The sequence below is a fragment of the Vigna unguiculata genome, chromosome 7 (assembly GCF_004118075.2).
Source record: "Vigna unguiculata cultivar IT97K-499-35 chromosome 7, ASM411807v1, whole genome shotgun sequence".
NCBI lineage: Eukaryota > Viridiplantae > Streptophyta > Magnoliopsida > Fabales > Fabaceae > Vigna > Vigna unguiculata.
The window spans coordinates 12,093,154-12,117,791 of record NC_040285.1 but is presented as its reverse complement, the minus strand read 5'-3'; the positions used below and the strand labels follow the sequence as shown (position 1 = coordinate 12,117,791).

The 24,638-nt window shown below is 26.3% G+C and overlaps 1 protein-coding gene across 1 annotated transcript; it reads right to left on the bottom strand.

The window, feature by feature from the left end:
• Positions 1–18,289: 18,289 nt before the first annotated feature.
• LOC114190030 (probable pectate lyase 4) lies at positions 18,290–21,405 on the bottom strand. The gene is made up of 5 exons (XM_028078779.1): positions 20,875–21,405; positions 20,443–20,794; positions 19,952–20,162; positions 19,770–19,838; positions 18,290–18,679 (listed from the first exon to the last, which is right to left on the bottom strand). Exons 1-5 carry the CDS (start codon positions 21,116–21,118, stop codon positions 18,449–18,451), a joined length of 1,107 nt encoding a protein of 368 aa, XP_027934580.1. The 5' UTR covers positions 21,119–21,405; the 3' UTR covers positions 18,290–18,448.
• Between the last annotated feature and the right edge of the window lie 3,233 nt (positions 21,406–24,638).

Sequence of the window (24,638 nt, the reverse complement as noted above, 5' to 3'; positions counted from 1 at the left end):
GTGATGATCATCAATTTATTGGTGTGAGCATATGCGAGAGGCACTCGAGGTCAACAGGGAAGGGATGATTCCACTGCATAGTCTGCCTGGACTGGACTTCATGTTTTCTTTGGGCTTTTCTTTAGGGCTATGACCCATGTACTGCTTTACTCTTTATTACTCTATTAACCATTGTTAGGTCCGTAGATTTCGTTTGTATCTGGCATCGTGGTGTGCCTTGGCTCTCCTAGCATTTCCTAGATATTGTAAGGAGTAGCGTTTATACTCTCGGACTTGTCTCTAAATTTCTATCTATGTGACATTTCATTTAAATTAAAGTTATTATTTAAATGGGGTGTTACACCCACTACCCCTTCCATCCTTCGTCGCTGTGTAATATTACTTGTATACATTCATGCTTGCTTAATGCAAACATTCCCTTTTATGATGATCATAAGTTTAAACAATATCTACATTATAAGTTTATATATTTATAAAATATTTTTATTATTTATTTGAAAAATAAGTAATATTATTTTTTTATAATAGTAATAATAATAAAAACTTATATGATTCTACTTAATAAGATTTTAATAATATATTAAATGAAAAAAAAATTGATGTATAAATATGATAATTTGTTGTGTTAATTTCTATTGCCAACTATTAATTTAAAAATGATATATTAAATAAAATGTTATTATTATTATTATTTTTATTAAAATTATGAATATTATATATACAAAATATTTTTTTTAGATCCTCATAGGTGTAAAACCATTTAGACAATCTAAATTTAGTAAATATTCTCAAAGAGAGTTTTTTATTATAACAAAACTAGATAATATTATATATTGTAGTGTGTGTTTTGTACTTTTCAAAAACCAGACACTTAAAATAATAGACAATCTATTAATGGATTTATTCTTATTTAGACATGTTTGTTTGGAATCAAAATGTATAAACAAAACCGTAATCATAAATAATTTTGAAAAATTAAATATAATAAAGTCTCATAAGTGGGAACAAATGTGATTTTTGATTTAAAATATCTAAATTAATTTTTAAACATAAAAAATAAATATATCTATAACACAAACCGGAATAAAATTCTTTTTACACTCATAGCAAAGAATAATTTACTCATGGTATTAACAAAAGTTAGAATTGAAGGATGATTAAGATAGACCAAAATAATAACGTGCAATTATGAAAACGAACAAAAGCTTTAAAATGATTTTTGTAAAATAAAGTTTAATTACATGAATCTTAAATATAAACCATGCAATTTGAGAATTAAAATGTTACGAAAGTCTAAGTAAAAGTCCAACTTAAAATAAATTATGACCATAACAACGCCAAGAAAATAAAGTGCTAATATTAAGAACACAAATGACATAAAATAAATAAATTATCATGAATAAAAGAAAAAGATACAGAAATCTAGAATGTTGTTGATGGATGACACAACCATTTTTTTTCTCTTATTGTCAAAAACTTAATTTCATTATTAAAAAAGACTCACAATTTTTTGTCAATTTTATATTAAATATTTTTTTATAAAAAATATTTATAAATTTTATTATATATATATATATATATAAATAAGAAATTTCTGCTAATTTTACTACAAAATATTTTCGCAACAAATTTTGTAAAAAATAATTACGAATTTTATAATTTTATAGAAAATAATTATTCACGAAAAAATTATCTCCAATTCAATTCTTAAAAAAATAAATTATTTTTTGTAAATCTTTTTAATATTGTAATATAAAAACTTTTAGTAATATTTATAAAATTTTCTACAATTATATTATTTCCCTAACGGAGAATATTCTCATAGCGCCATAAAAATTAGTTTTCACTAGTTTCTAGTAACTTACCTAAAATGCATCACTAAATTACTTTTTTAATTTATCTATCCATTATCTATAACTTAAAATCATTCATATTTGTCTTTATCTACCCATCATCAATAAATTGAAATAATCCATTTACACTATTCTCTTGTAAAAAGTTTCCACCAACAACACCTACCAAATACATGAACCTAAACACCATTTGGAAAAAAAAAATGTACATCTCTGCATGCATGCAGCTATAAAAGTGCTTTATTATTCCCTCTTCATTTGTGTTCATATGGTGAGTGTGAGAGTTTATTTTGTATTTCATATACAATCATTAAACAGCCATTATAGAAGGGTTGCCAATCTCCTTCATTAATAATAATAATAATAATAATATTATTATTATTATTATTATCATATTTATCATTTATTCTAGAATTTTGAGAATACTGTAGCTTTCAAAGTAGCGAGGTTTTCAATTTTGAGAATAAACTAGTGGTGTCAATTTTGTCCCAAAACGGGAATTCCGAATGGAACTGCAAGAAAAGAAAAGCTTCCCGAAACTACGGAAAATTCTACATTCAGGAAGACAATTTGTTTCCTCTGTTATTACATTTTGTAGTTAACAAAATTTCCTTTTCTTAAATATTAAATGGAAAGTAAATATATTTCGTGTCTTTAAAATATTAATACACATTTAGTATTTACCAGATAAAACAAAATCAATGAGAAAATAGTTTAGAATTGTTTTTTATTATTTTTTGCTAATAGTCAGCATAATCGTGTATAGGTTTGATTTTCAACGAATCAAATTAACGGATGTTTCAATGGCATACGAAAAAGGTGAACTTTATTTAACATCATTTTCATAACAAGTTGTTTGAACTACGACTTCGTTCAACTGTTGCTTTCGAAGTTAGCATTTTTGGGACTTAATGTTAATCCATCTGAAAGAAAGTCATGCCAACTATGGGGTTATCTCGCCCAACAACATTTTCTACAAAACATTTAATCTAACCTTTCGAATTTCTACTATTTTGTATTCCAATTAAAAATTATTTTTATTAATTTATACACTCTCTCTATATATACAGTTAGCTATCACAAATATAATAGTAATGATATATACAGTTAGCTATCACAAATATAATAGTAATATTATTACGAAAGAGGAATCTATAATATTTTATCTTCTTGATCATATATTACTATAAATCTATAAACCTTTTAGAAAAATAGAAATATAATCCTAGTTAAGTATTTTACATTTCTACCACGTTCTATTATCCCACATCATTTATTAGGATCTAAGGTGACTTAAATATCTTTTCTTCCTTTCACCCTCTGAGATATAAAACTGTGATGGAGCACATACCTTCAAAGCAAACAATATATCGAATACATGGTAATTAATCATAACAATCGATGATGCATAGGCGATTTAAATATCACTTTCTCATTCCACCCTCGAAGACGCCTTTTAAGGACAAAACAAGTACCTCGAATGTATGGTGATTAACTCTATTGATATCACTCAACAAACTTGGGATCAAAAGAATTTCTATCATTTATGTCTTCATCTTCAACACACACATAAAACTTTGCAATCATCTTTATCTTCAATAAAAAAATGTAAATTGATAGAATAATATAAATTAAGTGAAAAAAGGTTATTTTTGTGAGTGAAGACTTTTTTTTTTCCTGTGAATGAACTTCAAAGGAGAAACTTGATTTTTTATAAGCTAAGAAAAGCTTAATAAGGAACACTTGAGTGTGAACACATTTTTGTTTGAGAAAAAGCTAACTCACCAATGCAGGAAATGAAAACGACAACGGTTATTTTCAACTTTTGGTTTCGGGTGCGCACCCGAGTCGTATACTGTCGAGGTAAAAAGACACTACTTTATGCCTCGATTGTCAACTCGAGACATATTTGAATCGTTACTGCCTCGGTTTCCACCAACCGAGGCCTAATGGTGTATCAGAAATAAAAAAAATTAAATATAGTTTATACACTCTCTCACCTCACTCATAAAACACACACTATTAACTTCGACACAAAATTCTCTCACCTCTCAACACTCATTCTCATCACCGCACAACACATCTCTCACTCACAACATTACACTCTTTCTCTTCTCTTTCCCGGGGCCTAATCACTACACCACTCTCTTTTTCTCATTCACGCATACTACACTCTCTGTTTTTCTCATTCACGTAACCCACCCATCACACACTCCTCTTCTCTCACAATCACACACTCTCACGGAACCCGCACCATACACCCCACTAACCTTCAGTAACCTATACAAAACCCTCACTTCACTCACTTTAATGCACCACTCATGTACCCACAATTCTCACATTCACGTTCACATTCCTCACAACACTCTTCTCTCATTTTTTCACAGTAGCCACACACTAAACCACCCACTAATGTGACATACTATTCTCTCTTTTCCCACAACATCCTTGCATGATGCATGTATCACTCAAATACACTCTCATCTCACTGCACCCACGACCCAACACTCACACCTCACTAAAACAATCACTCACGGAACGCAAACCCAACACACACTCACTTCTCACAGTACCCACACCTGCATATAAGATCGAAAATATAAGAACACACAAACAATGCATAAAATTAAATCAAGGCGAATCCAAAAACAACCCAAACGTAAAAATAAACATATAAAGGAGCGAGATTGAACGAAGGCAATGGTAGCGGTAGCGGCATTAGAACAACCTCCTCGATGGTGCGGTGCAGGCGGACTGAACGGAACAGTGCAGTGGACGTTGGTGATGGTTGCTCGAAGAAGAAGAAGAAGATGCAGCGACTCCTCGACGATGCAGTGGCAATGCAGCGGCCCCTCGACGGTGCAGGCGCAATGAACGTCGCAGCGGAATAATGGTGATGGTTGGTTGAAGAAGAAGAAGATGCAGTGGCGCCGGAAACCTCCTCGACGGTGTAGTGGCGGTGTAGGCGGCACAAAGGGCTGACACGTAGTGGAAGAATGGACCAAGTGTGTGGGATGCTCAGAGAAGAAGAAGAAGTGCATAACGTTTGCTGTTGTGGTGTGAAAAGATTTGGGTTTTTTTAACCTTACGAAGTGATACTGCCTCGGTTAATTCGAAACCGAGGCATATTGACTTGCTCATATGCCTCGGTCTGCAGGAGGACCGATGCATAAGTCATCTATTGCCTCAATTATAAAAGAATCGAGGTATATTCCTTCAGTGAAATAAAAAAAATTAAAAAACTGCAATGTAATTGCATCGGGTAAAAAGCACTTGAAGTAGAAAAGCTATTAGGCCTTGGTTCAGCGGTACCCAAGGCATAAAAGTTGACTTTAATTACAAAAATGTCACCGCGTGTTTATATGCAGCAGATGCGCAAGAACTGAGACATATATTGCGATATAAAATTTCTTAAATGCACTAGTGATTGCTCATAATTTTGATTAAGCATTGATAAGAATAAAGCATAAAATATGGTCATCTTTTCTTTGTAAATCAAACTTTTTTATTCAATAACAAATCATATAACATACAAATGTTTTGTCTATCATACGATACAAAACTATGCAATTTTTTTTTTTTTATGTTTGATAAACATTATTATACTCAAATGATATGCACACATTCTTAAGATAACATTGTACTTCATGAAAATATTTGTATGTTTATTCTATGATGTAGAGAATATTCATTTCCTAAGTTTGATGAAGATGATCCGTAAAAACATCTTTCACATACACATTCTCTTGAAAAATAAGTTAAAGTTATTTTTTCTTTAATGACACATGCTTTGTCAATTCTAAGAATGTCTAAATGCTTCATATGACTTTGTACTTTACATAATTTCAAGTAAAGGTACTATAAACCATGAGAGATATATACCTTCGACTATCAAGATGCTCCTTAAAGAAGATAAGATTATTTAATGCATGCATACGTATCGAATGCATCTTCTACATCCAAGTTGCTCATACACAAGGTTCAAGTGAGCCGAAGTTGTTCAACGGTCAAACAAAATATTCATATGTAATGGGCCATTTTTTTCATTTCTTATACAAAGTCATTCTTTGACGAGAATAACAAAAGAATCTAAGCCATTATTTGCTAAAATGTTGAAATGTTGTCAAAATATTTTTTGTACCCTAAAAGATTTATACGAACATTATTGTGTTCATTAGTAAACTAGAAAAGAGAGCTTAAACTCTCGTAAACATTGAAAGACACTAATCTCTAGTGAGAAAAATGCATTAACTTTTGATCATACATATATCTCATCTTAGTTAGGAGTGGCTGCTCATTGAATAATACTCTGGATTTTAGTCATAAATGACTACACGTTAAAGAATATTTAATGGCTTAGCCAAGAGTGGTTACGTCGAAATAAAACAATACTCATGTTATATATTTTTTTGTTAATCTTCTTAGTAAAAGTTAATTGATTGACTAAGAACTGCACATAGTTTACGCTACTAGAAAAATCAATATAAAAATATCTTGCATAATTTCTTCCGTTTTTATCTTGTTTTCTAAATGTTTAGACTCAAATTTGAACAATTAACCAATTTAATTAATCAAATAAACTAGTTTATACGAATCAAAAATCAATATCATTTAATCTAACTCGTATTCAATTAAAAAATCAAGATTGAAACAATTCCTAATTTGAATTCTAATTTTAAAAACACAATTTGATATTACAAAAAGAAAAACCAAATTAGAGAGGAGAACAAACTCAGAGAGTGAAGAAGAATCAATACAAAACTCAATTTGACTTTTTGATCTTGATTTTATGGTTTCATCCTCGAAGATTTAATTCTCCATCATTGTAAAGTAGAAGCCCAACATAGAGAAGAATATAAAAAGACAAGAGACAAAAGACAAAAAAAGCAAAAGTAGAGTGAAAAAAGAGAAAAGGAGGAAAAGTAAACCTTTGAAATTTTGAGCATAATTATGCCTTACACAAGCTTTAGAAAAGGAATTTCTTCATGCACCCCATGTTTTCTTTCTACACCCCATACTTTCTAAACTTCCAATTATACTCATGTTGAAATTAATAGAAAATTATTGTTTAAGATTTTTTCATGTTTTAATTATAATTTCAGATTAGGCAATATGCAGGCATTCTTGATTTCACAATTCAAAATTCAAAAATATTAATTTTACACATTACGAATTTGAATTTCGGATTGTACAATCCGTAATGCAAATTTACATTCTGGATTGTACAATCCGTAATGAAAATTTGAAAAACAATCCAGAATGAGCATTATATGCCAGATTATACTATTTGTAAATTTACATTTCAGATTGCACAATCCTAAAGCAAATTTGGAATACAATTTGGAACGCAAATTACACTCTGAATTGTACAATCCATAATGAAAATTTACGTTCTAGATTGTACAATCTGTGATGCAAATTTGAAAAACAATCTAGAATGTAAATTGTGGAAGTCAACATGATTGTGCAATTTTTTAAAAAGGGGTTACTAAGTCATTTCACTAAGACTATGGGGTGCATGAAGAAAACATAGGGGTACAGGAAGAAATCTCCCTTTAAAATTGAAGTAAATATGAGCCTAATGATAGACTATAATAAGGCCTATAAGGTTACTTATAAATACTTATAAATACTTATAAAAGTTTTTATACAAATAAGGAAATTTGTTCTTGTACCCATAAGCAAGGTGAAAATTCAAAGTTGTCTTCATCTTTTTCCCTCCTCCTTTTCCACTACACCTCCGTACTTTCGCCACCTCCACCCTATGTTCTTTCTTCACCTCATCTTTTTCCACTTCCACCCTAAAAAACATTCACAAGTGTCCATTAAAACAAATGGGGAGGTCATAATAATATGGAGTGTAAGGAAGAAGATGAGAATCAACGATGAAAGACGTGGAATGTAAGTTTCAAAACAAAATCTGTGGGCAGTCTGGATTGTACAATGTGTAATACAAAATTATATTCTGAATTGTACAATTTAAATATATTTTTACATTACGAATTGTACAATTTGAAATATAATTTTGAATTACAGATTATATAATAAAAAATATAAATTTAGATTATGAATTGTTTAATCTAAAATATAATTCACACTGAACGATCTAAAATATCTACAAATTGTAAAATCCAAAACTATAATTACAAAAAATACAGGAAAAAAAAATGCGATGCAAGAAGAAGTTCCCTACAAACAAAAAGGTAATTCATATGTTTCATTAAAAAGTTTCGATCAATTTATCTCAATTGTAAATATATTATAAAAATCCAAATCCAACAAATCATATGATTTTCTTAGGTCATAGAAATGTAGGATTTAATTTAACTATAATTAATCACAAGTAATGTCTACAAAACAAAAATTATGATCAAAATAATATGTAAATGTCAAAGTTAAAAATACAAAATTAAAATAATTATGTACAACGAATCCGATTTATTATTGTATAATGAAAGTGACTTAAAAACTAAAAATAAAAATTATGAAAATTACAATCAGTATAATATAAAATAAAATAAGAAATGTATTTACAAGATATATGCATTATCACATAATATAAAACAATAAATTAAAATAATTTTATTTTCTATTTCAACCACATGAAAATTCTCTATTTATAAATAAAAGTATATTTAAATTATACAGCCAAAAAATTACAGTCAAATATATAATATATTTGAGACTACTGAAAATATTGAAAACTAATCAACATAATACTTATTTATAACACTGTTGAATTTATCAACTGTGGAATCTTATTTTTAATGTTTATAAACATATGCGATATTTATGAATTAATTAAATATATGATTAAATGTGTATTTCTTATTTTTTAGTGAAAATTGGAATTAGTTCATTTTTAAAACTTTGACTTAATTTAATCATTTTAACCAATTGTTGTTAAGTTGATTTGACATTTCAGATATGTTTCATGATAACATTTAAGTTGTTCATACAATTTAACATCTTTTCGCTAAACGTCAGGTAAAAAAACTATCATGAAATGTGTTCGAGACATTAAATAAATTTAACACCATTTTGTTAAAAAGACTAACTATAAGCAGTTTTAGAATTGAAAAACTAAATTGAATCAAAATCTAAAAAAAAGACTGATTTCAAATTTTTATAAAATTAAAGAACTAAAAATATATTTAATCTTTAAATATAAAATAACTTCCTTAATATTTACTTTTAGGACTTAATCATTACTATACTACAAATTTATAAAATTGTAGCAAAAGTATAGTCTGGTCATAAATTATCTGTCTTTCTATTTTTTGAATAATATTTTAATACGCGTGTGATGCGTGTGATGAACATTCAATGTTGTTTATCCTCTAGTTTTCTTTGATTAATGTTGATTGCTTGAATTTCTATTTGATTATTCTAATTTTTATTTTAGCCGTAGTTAATTGATGGAGGTGACGCATGGGAGGCTGAACTTAAGGACCATAGAAGAAATTGTGAAATGACCGTCAAACAACTTTTCTTTAATTGACTTTATTGAAACAATGTATGTTTATATGTAGAGAACAAATAAAGAGGATTTTTCAGAAATTAATTGAGGATAATTAATTATACGAAATTCGTTACAGTATCATTTCCTAAATAAGTTATTTGACAATGATTTTTATTGATTTATTCTCTCACCGATTTATATTATTCAACAAGATTGATTTGATGATAGGTAATCAAAATTAAAATAGAACTTTTTATTAAATTATTAAAATTAATTGATTTTGGATTTAATTATTTGGATGGTATTCACTTTTGATATAGATGTATCGATTTGGTCTCACTTTTAAAATAAATATCAATTACATCTCAACTTTTAGATTTACTAATGTGGTGTTTTATGTGGTTTTTTTTATAATTTTCTTTTTAAATTTTAATTTAGGATAATGCACGTGTCAGTGTTAGTATCCATTACTAAAAATTGTCATATTACATGAGATTTTTCTTATAAATTAGTATACTGACCCGTGCGTACGCACGTGGTGTATTTGTTTTATTTTGTATATTAAAATAATAAAATAGTGAAAGTATTATGTAATGAAATATTATGAAAACTAAGTTATATTGTTGTAAATGTTGTTATTAAAGTAATGAAATAGTAAATCTAAGTGATGCAATAATAATTTCAATTTTAAATATAATAAATAGAATTGATATCACAATATAATACAGTTAATTGATTTTACGAAATAATTATAATAGCTTATGATCCATGCAAATATTTTTTTTATTTTAAATTTTTTTAGAATAATAATATAATTGTTATTATATTTATTTTATCATTAAAAATAATATTAATAATATTAATAATATTAATATAAATTATAAATTTTAAAAATTTTAAAAGATTAAAACTCTATTTAACAAAAGTATTTAATATAACAATGTTTTCTATAATTAAAAAAAGTACACTTATAATAATAACACCATTATGAATAGTAATAATAACAATAAAAATAATAATGATACCAATAATAATAATATTTATGCTATAAATATGAATATTAATGTTAACACTAAGGCTGATGTCAACTATAATAATCTATAATTATATATAAAAATATACATTAACAATAAAACAAATAAAAATGACAAGTAATTCAAATATGATCGTGTAGTAAATTAATTTAAGATGTGTGTTTAACTATAATAATAATAATAATAATAATAATAATATCTCGTAGTGATAAAAATAATAAAAATACAATAATTACATAAATAAAGAGATATACATTTGTTGTGTCCTTTTTTGTTTATACAGTTTTATCCTTTATTAGCATAAATGCAGGCGCTTTCACGCCTGTGTGTAATGGCGGATGATAATGGTGGCAGGGGGCCATCCCCCTCCCTCCCCCAAAATTTTGAATTTTTTTATAATAGGTATTTTAATTTTTTTTATTATAAATATTAGGTATTCTGATTTTTTATTATAGATATTAAATCAAATATTTTATTTCTTTTATAAACATAAAAATTAATAATAAATAATAAAATAAAAAATTAAACATAATAAAAAAAATTATCAATATATTTTTAATTTTTTTTATTTATTATGATTTGAGTTTCTCACAAATTATTCTCATATTTCATTCTCACCTGTTTTTTCTTGTTTTTGAAGAGAGAAAAAATCTATTATTTTTGCTCTTATTTCTCCAATGTCCTCTTCCATTCTCGTGGGAGAAAAAAAGAAGGTAATTATTTGGTCTTAATTGATAATGAAATATTAGTTTAATAATTTATTTAATGATCCTCTTTTATATTAATTGTTTATTTCATGAATATAAAAGAAAAAATATTGTATTGGTGTTTCTTTATAATCGAATTTTAATTGTGGTTCTATTATATGTCTTGAGTTCCTCACAAATTGTTCTCATATCTTATTCTCAACCGTTTTCTTTTGTTTTTGAAGAGAGAAAGATCTATTATTTTTGCTCTTATTTCTCCTCTGTTCTCTTCCATTCTCGAGGGAGAAAAAAAGAAGGTAATCTTTGGTCTCAATTGATAGTGAAATATTAGTTTAATAATTTATTTAATGAGTTTGTTTTATATTAATTTTTTATTTTATGAACATAGAAGAACAAATATTATACTATGTATTTTGTATAACCGAATTTTAATTGTAGTTCCATTATATGTCTTGAGTTTCTCACAAATTGTTCTTATCTATTTTTTTTTTGTTTCTGAAGATATAAATATCTATTATTTTTGCTCTAATCTCTTAACAATTTTCTTTCATTCTCGAAGGAATAAAGAAGAAGATAATTCCCTTTTGTCTAACTTGATAGTAAAATATTAGTTTAATAATGTATTCAATTAACCTCTTGTATATTAATTTTTTACTTTATTAACATAGAAAAACAAATTGTGCCGTATGTTTTTTATAACTGGATTTTAAACGTGCTTTGAATATCATTGAATTTTCTGTTGACAATTTTTTAGATATGTGTGATTTTTTTTTAGTTATTGTTATAGTAAATTATGTATTTATTTTTATTTTATCAATGACAATAATGTATAAACTTTTCATGTATTATTTTGGCTCCCCCAACAATTTTTGTAAGATCCGCCACTCCTTGTGTTGTGTGTATGCATTTTTTAAATTTGTATGATATTATATTAGTAGGTGATGACATTGTAATGTTATTAAGTTAATATATAAAATAAAATTATATTTATTAAAAATAAAGTGAAATATATCAGAAAAAATGAGAGAATAATTGTTGATAAATAGGAAAAAAACACCGTATTATAAAAAGCTTCTAAAATAATGGTCAATTTTCAAAAATTTAATAAATAATTATATTTTAAAGGGTAAAATTGAAATTTTGAAATGTGAACACAAAAGAGGAAATTCTCTTTATATATTGTTATAGATTTGTTAAATTGAAATAGTTATTCATAATAAAAATTATTTGTCCATTTTATCATTTTAATAATTTTAGTAACTATTTTTTAATTCAAATAATTACACAGATATAAAAATAAAGTGAACAACAATACAAATAAAAAAGTACAAGTAATTGAGATATGACCCTGTGGTAAATAAATGTAAAATGTGTGTTTAATTATAATAATAATAATAATAATAATAATAATAATAACAATAATAATAATAACAATAATAATAATAACAATAATAATAATAATAGATAATAATAATAACACTAAAATAATATCGTGTGGTGATAAAAATAATAATACAGCTACATATATAAAGAGATAAACATTTATTATGTCCTTTATTATTTTTTAAATTTTACCCTCTTAATTGTTATATTTTAAACTTAAATAATTATTTAAAATCAAAAAATTATTTTTCAGTTTTATCATTTTACTAATTTTAGTAACTATTTTTGTGATTTGAAATAATTATTCAAATTTAAAGATAAATAAACAACAAAACAAATTAAAGGGTAAAGTAATTGAATAATAGTAGTAATAATAATAATAGTAATATAATAATAGAAATATAATAATAGAAATAATTATAGTTAATAATGACAATAATAATACTTATAGTTGATAGTAATACTGATCATAATAATTACAGTTGATAACAACAATTATAGTTAATGATAATAATAATAATAATAATTATTATTATTATTAGAGCTGATAATAATAATAATAACAATAATTAGAGCTATAATTGATAATAATAATAATAACAATATATAAAAATAAAATAATAAATATCATCAAAATGAAATGAAGTTGTAAATTCAGTTTTAAATATAATAAATAAAATTAATATCACAATATGATGCAGTTAATTGATTTTACAAAATAATTATAATAGTATATGACCCTTGCGTGTATGCATGTTTTTTTATTTATCTCAAATCTATTTAAAATAATAATATAATTGTTATTATATTTATTTAAACATTAATAATAATAATATTAATATAAATTATAAATAATAAAGTTTTTAAAAGATTAAAAATATATTTAGAAACAGTATTTAGTATAATAACTTTTTTACAATTAAAAAAATACTTATACTGATAACATCACTATGAATAGTAATAATAATAATAATAATAATAATAATAAAAATAATAATAATAATAATAATAATAATAATAATAATAATGTTTATGCTATAAATATTAATGTCAGTGCAAATATCAAGGCTAGACATACTAATAATCTATAATTTTATATATATATATATATATATATATATATATATATATATATATATATATATATATATATATATATCAACAACAAAACAATTAAAAATGACAACTAATTGAAATATGATCTCGTACAGTGGCAGAACTTGAAGAAAATATGTAGGGGTGCCAAATTAGATGTTTTATATAAAAAAAATTTAATTAAAAAAATTATTTTCTTTATTTAAATCATGCAATTCAAACTTTTCAATTTTTAATTTTCTGAATTTGTTGAATTCACATAAATGAGTATTCTAATTTTTATTTCAATTCAAGAGTATTCAACTAATTCATTGTATGCAGTTAAAAATACAAAATATCAACATTTTATAATGTTGGGTTATACTAATTTGAGAAAAGATAATTGGGGTTCATGCCAATTTCATACAAAAAAATTCCTAAAATCATAGTTAGGGTTCATACTAATTTAGGGAAACTTAATTTGGGAGAAATATCGTAATGGAAGAATCATAAATCTAACATACATATATCATATTAGGATACTTATTCATGAGATCGTGTGAGTATGCATATTTGTTATCTCTGTTCTCCAATTTCTTTTATATGACTTGTTGTGGATAAACCTTATAACCAGATATAAAACCTTAATCTCTTTAATCCATTTATTAATCCATTAAATTAATTTTTATTTTACTTTTTAAATAATAAAAATATATAATATATATAACTTAATAAAAATAATAAAAATTATATATATATATATATATATATATATATATATATATAAATATAAATATAAATATAAATATATATATATATATATAATTAAAAGCTTGGGGGAGCCATGGCTCCCCTTTGTCCCAACCAAGATCCGCCATTGATCTCGTAGTAAATAAAACTAAAATGTGTGTGTAACTATAATAATAATAATAATAATAATAATAATAATAATAATAATAATAATAATACCATTATAATAATAATATCCCCTAGTGATAATAATAATAATAATAAGAATAAGAATAAGAATAATAATAATGCACTAACTAAATATATAAAGAGATACACATTTTTTATGTCCTTTTTTTGTTTTTATAATTTTATCCTCTTAATTATTATTTATTAAATTTAAATAATTATTCATAATAAAAAATTATTTGTAAGTTTTATCATTCTACTAATCTTAGTAACTATTTTTTTCAATTCAAAAAATACCAAGATATAGAGATAAAATGAATAACAAAAAAATAATACAAAGAGCAAGTAATTAAAATATGATCTTGTAGTAAATAAAAGTAAAATATGTGTCTAACAATAATAGATAATAATAATAACACTAAAATAATATCGCGTAGTGATAAAAAATAATAATAATAATACAACTACATATATATAAAGAGAAAAACATCTTTGGTGTCCTTTTTATTTTATCAATTTTATTCACTTCATTATTATATTTTAAATTTAAATAATTATTTATAATAAAAAAATATTTTTCAGTTTTATTATTTTACTAATTTTAGTAACTATTTTTTTTAAAATTGAAATAATTGTTCAAATGAAAAGATAAATGAACAACAAAACAAAGAAAAATGACAAGTAAAATGTGTATCTAACAATAATAATAAAAACAATAATAATAATAAGTATTATAATAATTATAGTTCTTAATAACAATAATAATAGTAATATAATAATAGAAATAATTATAATTAATAATAATGATAATAATATTTATAGTTGATAGTAATAATGATTATTAATTATAGTTGATAATAATAATCCGTGACGAATCTTGACCAATGATTTTGGAGGAGCCAAAATAATTTATAGTAAAAAATTTTGAACTCATCAATAATTTATTCGGGATAAAAATCTCCAGTTATTCATTTTTGAATGTAAATAACCATATTGTGTTCAAGAAATTCATCTTTCATCTTATTCTGAATTTTGTTTTGATAATCTTCGTTGTAGAAAATGGAACATTAAGAGTTAAATAAAATGAATTAGACAATCAATGAAGTAAAATATATTTAACTTAATTGTTTTTGTCAAAGATTGACATAATTCAATAATGGTAGACAAATCCTTCAAATTTGAATGGGTATAAACATCAACAATGAAATGTTGGAGTGAAATTTTAAACTAATCATATATTTATCAATATACCTATTTTTTTAAGTTTAAGACAAAAAAAATAATTTATCATAATCTATTAAAAATTGAGACGTAATTACTAACAAAAATATATAATATTAATAATATTATATATTACAAATAAGAGTAATAACTTTACTACTAATAATGTTAATAATATATAATAGTAACATATAATAATAACAATTATTGTTATTATTATAATAATACTAATATTTGTTATAATTTTACTACTATCACTATAAATAATATTTATAATAATAATATTATTAATAATAATATTATTAATAATTAGAAATACTAATACTTATAAAAATATTATAAATAATAATATTATTTATAATTAATATTATAGTTGAAATCATAAATAAATGAAAAAACAAAAACAAATTGACTTTTGTAGGATTTGAATCCGGGTCCTTTTATACCAGAGTTTTAAAATGATGAAAAAACAAAATTTTATGACACGTGTCAATAAAAGAAAATGAGTAATGTAATAATTTTGGTAGTATCTTCTTTTCTTAATATGTAATAGATTTGTTAAAAGAATTTGCAAAAAAATACATTTTCCTGCTATTTTTTCTAGGAATCTTGATTGACAGATAATTCCTTCGTGGGTCATTATTTCCTACAAAATTATAAAATTCACAAGTATTTCCTACAAAATTGGTTGTGAAAAGTGTTTTATACAAAATATTTTGCAAAAACATTAACAACAATTTACTATAAATTTTTTTCATAACAAAATTTATAAGTTTTTCTTACAAAAAAAATCAAAATAAAATTTGCAGGAAATATGAAATTTTTTAGTACTGGTCTATGTCAGAGTCAGATGTTATTGTCTTGATTTCAATTTAGTCTCTATATATGTCTCATTGATTCAATTTAGTCCCTACTTATATGTCTAATTCAATTTTGAGCCAATTTTTTTAATATTTAAAATATTTTTTAATCAATTTTTTATAAGATTAAAACTTATTTAGTATAAATATTTTAACAAAATTAAATACTGATATTTATATTAAAATTTTGTGATAAAAGTTATTTTTAATAAAAAAATATTAGTATAACATTTATACAAATGATAAATTTGGTCTCAAATTGGAGAGAAATAATATTGTTCTATTCCGAAAAAAAAAATAATTAACAAAGCACGAGTTAATATATACAATAATGTAATATGTTAAAAAAAAAAATTTAATAAAAAATATTAGTGTAACATTTATAAAAATAATAAATTTGGTATGAAATTGGAGATATACAATATTGATATATTTTGAAAAAAAAAGGGTGACTATATTGCTCTATTAGTATAACTTTTTTTTACCAATAAATTTTAATATAAATATCAGTACTTAATTTTGTAAAAAATATTTATACTTAATTAATTTTAATCTTATAAAAGATGGATTAAAAAATATTTTAAGTATTAATTGAAACAAAATTGAATCAAAAACACATAAGTACACATAAGCATAGACTTAAGTAAATCAAGAAGATATATATGAGAACTAATTTGAAATAAAGAAGACACATTTGATAGTGACACTGACACATGACATTATCCTGCCACATGACACTGACAATGCCACGTGTCACGCTAGTAACCTAACGTGTGGCAACAAATTTTTTGCAAAAAAAAATAAATAAAAAAAGTTCACAGATTAACACATGACACGTCATTAATTAACGATATTAATAACTTTTGTCTGACAAAAAAATATAATTGAGACACTTTTTCAAAAATTATGATACAATTAATACCTTTTTAATTAATACCTTTTTAAAAATAGGATTACACTGACGCATCTTTACCAAAGTAGGGTACCACCGAAAACAAATTAAACCTTATATTTTGTTGATCAATTAGTCATATACGCACCGAGAAGAATGTTATACATATAGGAAATTGCTCATCTCATTTCTTTAATTACTTACAAGGAATGTTTCTTAACTTTGGAAGGTTATAAATTTGACCTATTCTAACATGAGAGAGAACATATTCCTTAAGCATCTATTCTCTTTCTTTCATTTTATATGACATCCAGTACTATTTTATGAATATGAACCTTTTACTAAATTGTTGTTACACTTTCTTTCATTACTATTTCACATTTAAACAAACCATTATTTATTATTATTGCTTTCTATAATCACACCTAACTATGCCTAAATTATTATTATTCTCTTCCTTTCATTTTATACGACATCCAAGACTATTTTATGAATATGAACCTTTTACTAAATTGTTGTTACACTTTTTTTCATTACTATTTCACATTTAAACAAACCATCATCATCATCATCATCATCATCATCATCATCATTATTATTATTATTATTATTTTCTATAAACACACCTAACTATGCCGAAATTATCAAGACATTATGTTACATTTTTTATTTAATTAATGTGTGGTCTAGTCTGTAGCATCATTACTGAGCAATATTCTTAAACTATTTGGTTTATGTCTAACAATGAAATAATTTAGATTGGTGCGAACATTTACTTAAGTAATATCAAAATTAAAATTTCAATCATTGCATAATGACAGTCCATTATAAAACAACTTAATTAATCAACTTAAAATGAAATGTGGTAAACCTTGAATAGAGATAAAGTGTAATAAGTTTAGAGTGCATTTCCTTGTAGTAAAAGATAGTAAATGTAATTTACAGTCTAGTAAATAGTGATAGTAATTTAACATAGGTATAGTACTCATTTAATAATCCATACTTAATCTATACTTTATTTACACATGAAAGTGAGTATTGTGCTCATAATGCTTGATCTGGTGGCCTAGCAACAGATTGCCATCCAGTGCAGTGATGAAGAATGTGTTTAAGATCCTCTCTGGGGGCTTCCACTGTCCATGAGGGATAGTGTTCAGTGGGGTGAAACATGTTGCATCCTCCATTCTCACTCATTAACCCTGCTTCAGCACCATTTAAGAATAAGTCTCCCTCAGACCTTATGTAGCCACTTGTTCCCACTTCCTTGTCTGCTGCCTGCACAAGTATTTTTATTTATTTTTTATATTATTTCATCAGATATCTTTGAAAATTGGTATGAGAATTGAGCTTATGTTGAAATAACTACCATAGCAGCTCCAGGAGAAATTTAACATACACTGAGAAGTGAAACTATCATCAAAGAATACATTTCCTAAAATAGATTTTGAGTCTAACGAAGCAGGGGTCCTTAAAATATTGCTGAACAGAGACAGTATAAAAAGAAAAAATGATGGAACTTGGTGCAAGCTGAATAGACTACAGAAAATCAGAGAGAAGTTTCGACGAGAGATCTTCAACAATGGACTAAAAAGTTAACATAGATTTTGTGGGTCTTTTTCTCACTTATTGCTCAACTTGTCCATTTCTATATAATGCAAGACTTAAAATCACACTCTTAAACTCCAACCATATCCTTCTCGAGTGAGTTTCTTCCATTTGGTGTGTTTTCTCTCGAACAAAAACATTTCTTATTCACTAGTATATTAATAGCGACCCTTGCTTATTCGGGTATTCATCTCAATGGAACACCTTGTTTTGAACCCCTATCATGAAACTTTTAAGTGTTCTTGAAGCTGCGAGAGTTAATAGGTATCATCAATGTTTGTCACTTTAAGGAGGATGCTATAGTTGTGGAGATTCTATAGCTGTTAAAGTTCTGTTTTAGATATGTTTTTCAGTTTAGTACAACATACCATGATACTGGGACATGTATGCTGTTATTTTGTATTCCTATTGGTTCTACGGCTATTTTTAAATAGTCAAGTTTGCTTTCTCAATTCAATGAAAAAGCTTCACAGTTCACCAGTGTAAATTATACTTTGAATCTTAAAACTTTTCTATTTCTAATATCTTGTACTACTACCCACGACTTGTGTCAGAGAAAAAATACTAGCACATGAAGCAAGTAAAACTTTAAAATTATCTTATGGAAATCAACATAAAACCAAGTGATCAATACCATGAACTAGTTTTTCACACTTCATAACCATTTTCACAAGATGGATTAACATTGCACTGAAAATATGCGGTTTCCAATTGAAGTCAAGAAAAAATGACTTGACACTAAAGAAAGAACTAGACGAACCTTCTCAGTAAGGTACTTAAAGGCCACCTTCTTCTGTCCCGCTTCATAGATATTATGCTGCGAGAATATCTGGCATAAACATAGAGCACAAACGACATCAATTTCGTGTATCATTCACATCTCCAATCGGACCAATTCCATTTCAACAAAGCCAACAAAAACAAATAAACAAAAGAAATCACCTGGGCTTCCACACTAGCACACACAGCATATATGCCCCAGTTTCTGGTATAATTATTATAGAGATGCACTTTGGCAAACCTAACACGAGGGTGCCTCTGTCGCGTCCCATTGAAAAAACAATGGTGTATAGTCACCCTCATGCACCTATCGTTAACATGCGATGGATCAGCCCCAATAAGCATGGTTTTATCATGCTGAGAGAAGTGACACCTGCACGCAATGAAATGGTACTTCTTCAATAAATGAAACAATACCTCCTTTTGTAATCAAAATTCAAACTAACTATTTTATACTGGTTAAGAAATTAAAAATGAAACTTTTTCACTTGAAAGTGTAAGAACAACACACCCCTTCACAATCTAAAACTAATAATTCTCGATACAACTCGGAATGGACTAAAAGTTCCCACTTGTTCGATTCTTTTGCTAGTGTCCTCAACAAAAAACAAAGCAGAAAAATGTACATAAGAAAACAAGACATTTTATGGTACCTTGAGACAGTAATGTCTGTGCTTTCTCGTGTGATGTCTATAAGGCCGTCATCATAATCAGCGAGCGTGCAACGATCAATCCATATGTGTTTGGAATTAGGTTTGATCTGAATGGCGTCAACATCATGCCCTCTGCCTCCTTCGAACTCCAAATTGCAGATTATGACGTGTTCGCATTCCTTCAGGCGCAACCCTTTTCCGGTAAGTTTAATCCTCTGCCCACGACCGTCGATGGTCTTGTGAGACGACACGTTCAGGTACGAGGAGAGATGAATGGTGCCGGAAACCTCAAACACAATCCACAACGGTTCTTTTCGGCGACACGCCTCACGCAGCGACCCCGGTCCATCATCTGCAATACTAAAGTTAAACCTAACCGATGAACGAATGATTAAAAGGGGATTGGGGGAAAAAGGTGATGAATTGGTGAACCTGCGAGCGATGTGACGCGGTGAACGGGACCGTGGAGGCCACCGACAGCGAAGCGGCCGAAGCCCTCGGCTTGGCCGGCGAGGGCGCGGAGGGTGGTGTCGACGTGGGTGTAAGGGAGAGATAGCATGTTGGAATTGGCTATGGGTGGTGGTGGGGTTGGGAATGGTGGAGGGTGATCGTATTTATGGGGCGGAGGAACGGAGTTGGGGTGTTTCCGATGGCGGTGTCCATGGGCGTTACCCATTTTTGGTGTAAAACGTTTCAAGCTACTATCTTCAGTTCAGTTCTGTTGTGTAATTGAAAGACACACTCAAAACTGAAAACTTTACCTACTTTTGGTGTTTGTAACCATTCTTTTCTTTCTTCTATGCTCTAAAACCCGCTACCGACATTTGTTACATGTAACAAGACAACGGCAACACCCAGAACATTGCTGTTACTTTTTAAAAAAAGGATGAAGTTATTGTTGTTACTTCAAGCACAAAGATTGTTACCGCTTCTTTGTAAGGAAAGGGACAAATGAGAGGGAATAATTCAAGTAAAAGAAGAGAAAACATAATGGGAATAATCGAGGAATAAAATGTCTAAACTTCCTTTATTTTTATACTTCTACTTATTTTTAAAATAAATAATTGGATAGGTATATTCTGATATACTGGGTTATACTATTGACAAATGTTAAAATCTGAATGGTTATGCGACTGATGCTTAGCCAAAATGTTAGTCCTCGGGCACCTGTGCAGTAATTGGAAAAGTTTCTGACTTAAAAATGTGAATCAGAATGTCGACTCTAATGGTTGCATTACTATAGCCCAATGTCTGCAACTGTTTTGAAATTAGATGGCCAGTGAAAAAAATCCAAGGTAATTCTGAATTTGAGCCTCAGTTTACCACCACGGTAAACTGCAATGGCAGAAGAACAACACGCAATGAAAGCCAATTAGTCTTCAAGTTTTTGTGCCTCTCCCACTCCCCAATTCTTTGTTAGGTTCTTTTGTTTTTATTTTTAAATTACTTTTTTGTCCATTTATTTGTGAAATAATATCACTTTGGTCTTCAATTATTTTTTTATCTTAATTTGGTCCTTAGTTTCTTTAAAATGATTTAATTTGGTCTTTATGTTAATTTTGATCAAACTGTGTTAAAATCAATACTACGTGTCAATTTCTGTTTTTTTTTTTTTTATTTTTATTTTTTACACATGTCACTTCACAGTTGTGTCAAAATGATTTAATTTGGTTCTTATATTTGTTTTTAGTTTCAATCTAATCCCAATTTTTGTAAAGATGAAGCAATATTGTCCCTCAAATTGAATTTAGTTTTTTGTATAAATCTTATGATGATATTCTTACTAAAATTAAAATTTTTATTAAATATTTGTAGAAATATTTTTAAACAAGCTTTTTTTTCTAGTTTTATTATTAAACAAAGTTAAATCATAAACTTAATTTCAACCATTAACAATTTTGTCATCATATATAAAGACATCAAGTATATCATATTATACAAACTTAGTGAAGATTAAAAATCAAATAACTTGTCACACATAAGTTTAGGAATTACATTTCAAGTTTAAAACAAAACCAAAGTTTAATGTTTTGTATAAAATTTAAAGTTAATTTAAAATATTTCCAGAAATATTTAATAAAAACGTTAATTTTAGTAAGAATATCACCATAAGATTTATAAAAAAAAGTAAATTGAGTGTCAATTTAAGGAGGGACAATATTGCTTTTTTTTTTTTAAATTGGGACTAAATTGAAACTAAAAACAAATATAAGAACCAAATTGAATCATTTTGACACGTGACACAACTGTGAAGTGACATGTGTAAAAAAAACTAAAATAAAATTCAAAAAAATTCAAAAAATTCAAAAAAACCAGAAATTGACACGTAGCGTTGACTTTAACACCGTCTGGTCAAACTAACGATAATGACTAAATTGAATCATTTTTAAGAAAATAAGGACCAAATTGAGACAAAAAAACTTGAGAACCAAACTAATATTACTTGACAAATAGAAGACCAAAAAAGTAATTTGACTTTGTTTTTTTAAAGGGTTAAATATGTTTTTGGTCTCTTAACTTTCAGTAAAAATTGGATTTAGTCCCTCTTTGAAACCTTAGCCTAATTTAGTCCTCCAACTTTGGAAATGTTTGGATTCAGTCCTTTTAACCATTTTTTAAAGTTTATTTAACGTTTTAAACATGTTTCATGAGAGCATTTGAGTTGTTTACTCTGCTTGACACATTTCCGCTTCAATGTTAGCTAAGAAACTGTCTTGAGATACATTTGAAACGTTAAATAAACTCAACAAAATTTTGTTAAAAGGACTAAATCCAAACATTTGTAAAGTTGGAGGACTAAATTGGTTCAAGATTTTCGAGAGGGACTAATTTCAATTTTTACTGAAAGTTAAGGAAGAAAAACAAATTTAACCCTTTTTTAAATATTAAAAATATATTACGTTAATAATTAAAAATTTCTTTTAATATATTTTAAAATTTTAAAATTAGTGATCAATGTATTTTAAAAACATTCATAAGAAACCATATAGAAAATCCAGAATCCAATTTCCCATCATACACAAAATAATATATGATAGATTTACAAAATTAAATAGAGGACAAATGAGTTTTTCAAGTTGCCTAGGTTTCACTCAATTATATGTGAGTTGCTTCCTTATTTTGACATCAATAGTTCTCACAGGAGATCTACTTTAAAATATTTGATTGACTTTGTTGAGAAAGCAAGGTTGGTTTTGTTAAAGCAAAAGAATGCATAGTTTTAATTTTTTTCAAAAGGAGCTACTCTTTTTTAATTAGCAAAATCAAATGCAACTTTTTTAAAATATAATCATTATAAGAAATTTGGTTATTACTTAGGCCCATAATTCATAGATAATAAAAAATTTTCATAAAAAATTTGATATTATCTACGAATTAACTATGAAGCATATTTCATATGTAATTTTATCTAGGAAAACATGCATTTGTAAGTAACTAATCTACGAACTTTACCTAGTGTAAAAAAATTATTTACAAAAATACTCGTTAAAAGGATACACATCCCAATAGTCAAGTTACTTACGAAACTCTTTGTAATTAACTTACTTATAAAAACATTTATAAGTAAGTTATCTATGAAAATCTTTATATATAACTAACTTATGAATATTTTTGTAGGTAACTTTTATTTATATATATATATATATATATATATATATATATATATATATATATATATATATATATATATATAATCAAAACAAATTTTTGTAACAACCATATAACTTAGTTACGATCCTTGTGACCTTATATAGAATAATATTATAAATACACTTGAAACCCTAAAGAATAAATATTTTGAAATAACTTCAATTTGTTAAAATATATAAAAATATCAAATTTATTACTTTATTGTATGGTAACCGAGGTCGAGCTCCAAGCCTATGTCTGTGAACAAGTTCTCATCATACTCAGGTACTTCGACACGAATACTACCTCACCAACTCGGAATCAGTCCAAAATAGGGCCCAAATTATTCCGAGGTTGAGGCCTAATAGATTGTGGCCCATTAATATAATTAGTCTGTCGCAATCGAAATCACGACGGGATGACGAATAAAAAAAGAAACGAGTTTTAAAAGAGATTTGGAGTCCCCAATATAGTTATTTCTGGAAAATTATGAAAAACCATAATGATAAAACAACTCTGTGAAAAACCAGATTTTCGGATTCGGGGGTCGGTTATGCATAGGGAAG

What these genes read in the sequence shown, in the direction of transcription:
- LOC114190030 (XM_028078779.1), bottom strand. Translation starts at nt 21,118, where the DNA reads ATGGGTAACGCCCATGGACACCGCCATCGGAAACACCCCAACTCCGTT. An exon ending in CCGCGTCACATCGCTCGCAG is followed by an intron (nt 20,795 to 20,874) that starts GTTCACCAATTC and finishes TTAGTATTGCAG; the next exon opens with ATGATGGACCGGGGTCGCTG. An exon ending in TTAAGTACCTTACTGAGAAG is followed by an intron (nt 18,680 to 19,769) that starts GTTCGTCTAGTT and finishes ATACTTGTGCAG; the next exon opens with GCAGCAGACAAGGAAGTGGG.